A 2441-nucleotide genomic window follows, 5' to 3' on the forward strand; every position below is an offset into this window, starting at 1 on the left:
GCTTCGTATTCGGCTTGGTTATTTGACGTTTTGAAGGCAAAGTGAAGGGATTTTTCAATGAGGATGTCGTTGGGGCCTTCTAAGACGATACCGGCACCGACACCCCTTAGATTTGAGGAACCATCTACATGAAGCGTCCACGGGTCCTCTATAGGTGTGTGTTGTAGGTTGTTGACGAAGTCTAAGAGACACTTGGCTTTGATGGGGTCGTGGGGTTCATAACGGATGTTGAATTCTGGTTTCTGCAATATTTTTTGGATTGGGTAGTCGGTTTTAACGGTTATGGTGTGGTTTTGGAAATATGGGCGTAGGCGGCGTGCCGCATGGACCAAAGATAGGGCCAGCTTTTCTACCATCTGATATCTGGTTTTAGGATCTTGCAACGTTCTGCTCACAAAATACACTGGATGTTGTGCCTTCTATTTCTTGGACGAGCACGACGCTGACGGTATAATCAGTGGCTGTGATGTATATAAGCAGGGGTTGATGGGTGTCCGGCTTGTGGAGAATAGGTGGGGAGGTTAGGGTTGTTTTTAGTTTTTGGAAAATTTGTTCACAATCATCAGTCCACGTGAACCGGGTGGATTTCTTTAGGAGTTGGATTATGGGTTGGGTTTGTTCGGCTAGTTTGGGTAGGAAGCGGGAAATGGCTGTGAGACGGCCAATGAGACGTTAGACCTCTTTAATAGTAGTGGGGCTGTGCATTTCGATGATGGCCTTTCATTTTTCAGGGTTGGCCTCTATGCCGCGTTGGGTAAACATAAAACCAAGGAATTTACCCCGATCAACGTCGAATACGCACTTGTCAGGGTTTAGACGAAGGTTGTACTGACGTAGTGTGGAGAAGACTGCTGACAGGTCCTCGGCATGTTGGCGATGACTTGGGGACTTGACAACCATGTCGTCGACGTATACTTCAACACAGTGTCCCATTAGGTGGCTGAAAACCTTGTCCATGAGCCGTTGGTAAGTTGCTCCGGCGTTTTTGAGGCCAAAGGGCATGACCTTGTAGAAGTAATTGGCATCGTCCGTGATGAAGGCGGTTTTGTGCATGTCTGATGCGGCCATGGGAATTTGGCTATACCCAAAATATGCATCCAGGAAAGTAAGCACCTTGTTCCCTGCTGCGCCGTCCACGAGTCGATCAATGTTGTGTAAGGGGTAAGTGTCACGAGGGCAAGCCTTGTTCAGGTCCGTGTAATCTACGCACATCCGCCATTTGCCATTGGCTTTCTTTACCAAGACAACGTTAGAAAGCCAAGTGGTGTACTGAGCTTCTTCTATAAATCCTGCGCTTAGTAACTTGTCGGTTTCGACCTTGGCTGCTTGGCGACATTCTTTGCCAAGCTTGCGTTTTTTCTGGGATACATAGAGGGCTTCTTTATATATGGATAGTTTGTGGGATGCGACCTGAGGGTCCACTCTAGGGAGGTCCGTGGCTGACCAGGAAAAAAGATCGGTGTTGTTGATGAGGATGGGTGTGATGGTGGCACGCTCGTTAGAGTTTAAACCGGTGCCTAGGTTAATAGAGTGACCATTGGAAAGCTCTAGAGGGGAGGTGTCCTCAATTGGTTCGAGGCGAACGTCCCGGCCTATTCTAGGGTCATGATCCTCGCCGGATAGGGCTTTGCTGGAGCAAGGGGGTCGTTCGATATGGTTGGTTTGTTGGATTAGGAGTTGTGGGCGCAAGCTGGCCATGTAGAATTCGCGTGCCAAGCGCTGGTCGTAGTGGGTTGTAAGGATGTCGTCGGATGGGGCAGGGAACTTCATGGCTAGGTGAGGGGTGGAAACGACGACATCGAGAGTATTGAGGGAAGGACGGCCCAGCAGGATGTTATAGGATGTTGGTGCGTCGACGATAAGGAAGCGGATTGGGATGGTTTTAGTCTGGGTCCCCTCCTGAAAGACGGTGTGGAGGTCAATGTAGCCCTGGGTGGATACCTGTTCACTGGAAAAGCCATATATTGGCTCGTCATATGGGACCATGGCGGTGTCAGGAAGCTGAAGTTTCTGGTAGGTGGCCCAGTAGAGGATATCAACGGAGCTGCCTTGATCAACGAGGACTTTTTTGACAGCGTAATTTTCGATTTCAACGGTGATAACAATGGGGTCATCTTGTTGATGGTCGAGGCCATGAAAGTCATCATCTATAAAAACGATGGGAGGCATACGGCTTCTGTGGTGGGAATGGGTGATGTGGTTCATAGATTGGATATGGCGGAGGTGTCTTTTTTTGGCAGAGGAAGTGGATCCTCAACTAGCAAAGCCACCAGAGATGGTGTTAATGGTGCCACGTAGGGGAGGGTCGGTAGGGGCGATGTTGGTGTGGGCCGGCTCCGATTCTTGACTGGTGGGTTGGGCGGGGTGTCTGTCGTGACGGGAGTCATGTGGCGGACGTCTGTGATCGGATCGAGGAAGGTGGCGGGATCGAGAGGAGGAGG

General features: G+C 50.0%; 1 protein-coding gene across 1 annotated transcript; it reads right to left on the minus strand.

Annotated features, from left to right (window-relative positions):
• Positions 1–369: 369 nt before the first annotated feature.
• On the minus strand, positions 370–2169 carry LOC114174447. Its single transcript, XM_028059288.1, has 3 exons — positions 1536–2169; positions 780–1202; positions 370–461 (listed from the first exon to the last, which is right to left on the minus strand). Exons 1-3 carry the CDS (start codon positions 2167–2169, stop codon positions 370–372), a joined length of 1149 nt encoding a protein of 382 aa, XP_027915089.1.
• Positions 2170–2441: the final 272 nt, after the last annotated feature.

This window comes from Vigna unguiculata, chromosome 2 (assembly GCF_004118075.2).
Source record: "Vigna unguiculata cultivar IT97K-499-35 chromosome 2, ASM411807v1, whole genome shotgun sequence".
Lineage (NCBI taxonomy): Eukaryota > Viridiplantae > Streptophyta > Magnoliopsida > Fabales > Fabaceae > Vigna > Vigna unguiculata.

What these genes read in the sequence shown, in the direction of transcription:
- LOC114174447 (XM_028059288.1), bottom strand. Translation starts at nt 2,169, where the DNA reads ATGCCTCCCATCGTTTTTATAGATGATGACTTTCATGGCCTCGACCAT. An exon ending in CCCTCTAGAGCTTTCCAATG is followed by an intron (nt 1,203 to 1,535) that starts GTCACTCTATTA and finishes GGATGTGCGTAG; the next exon opens with ATTACACGGACCTGAACAAG. An exon ending in CGTATTCGACGTTGATCGGG is followed by an intron (nt 462 to 779) that starts GTAAATTCCTTG and finishes TATACATCACAG; the next exon opens with CCACTGATTATACCGTCAGC.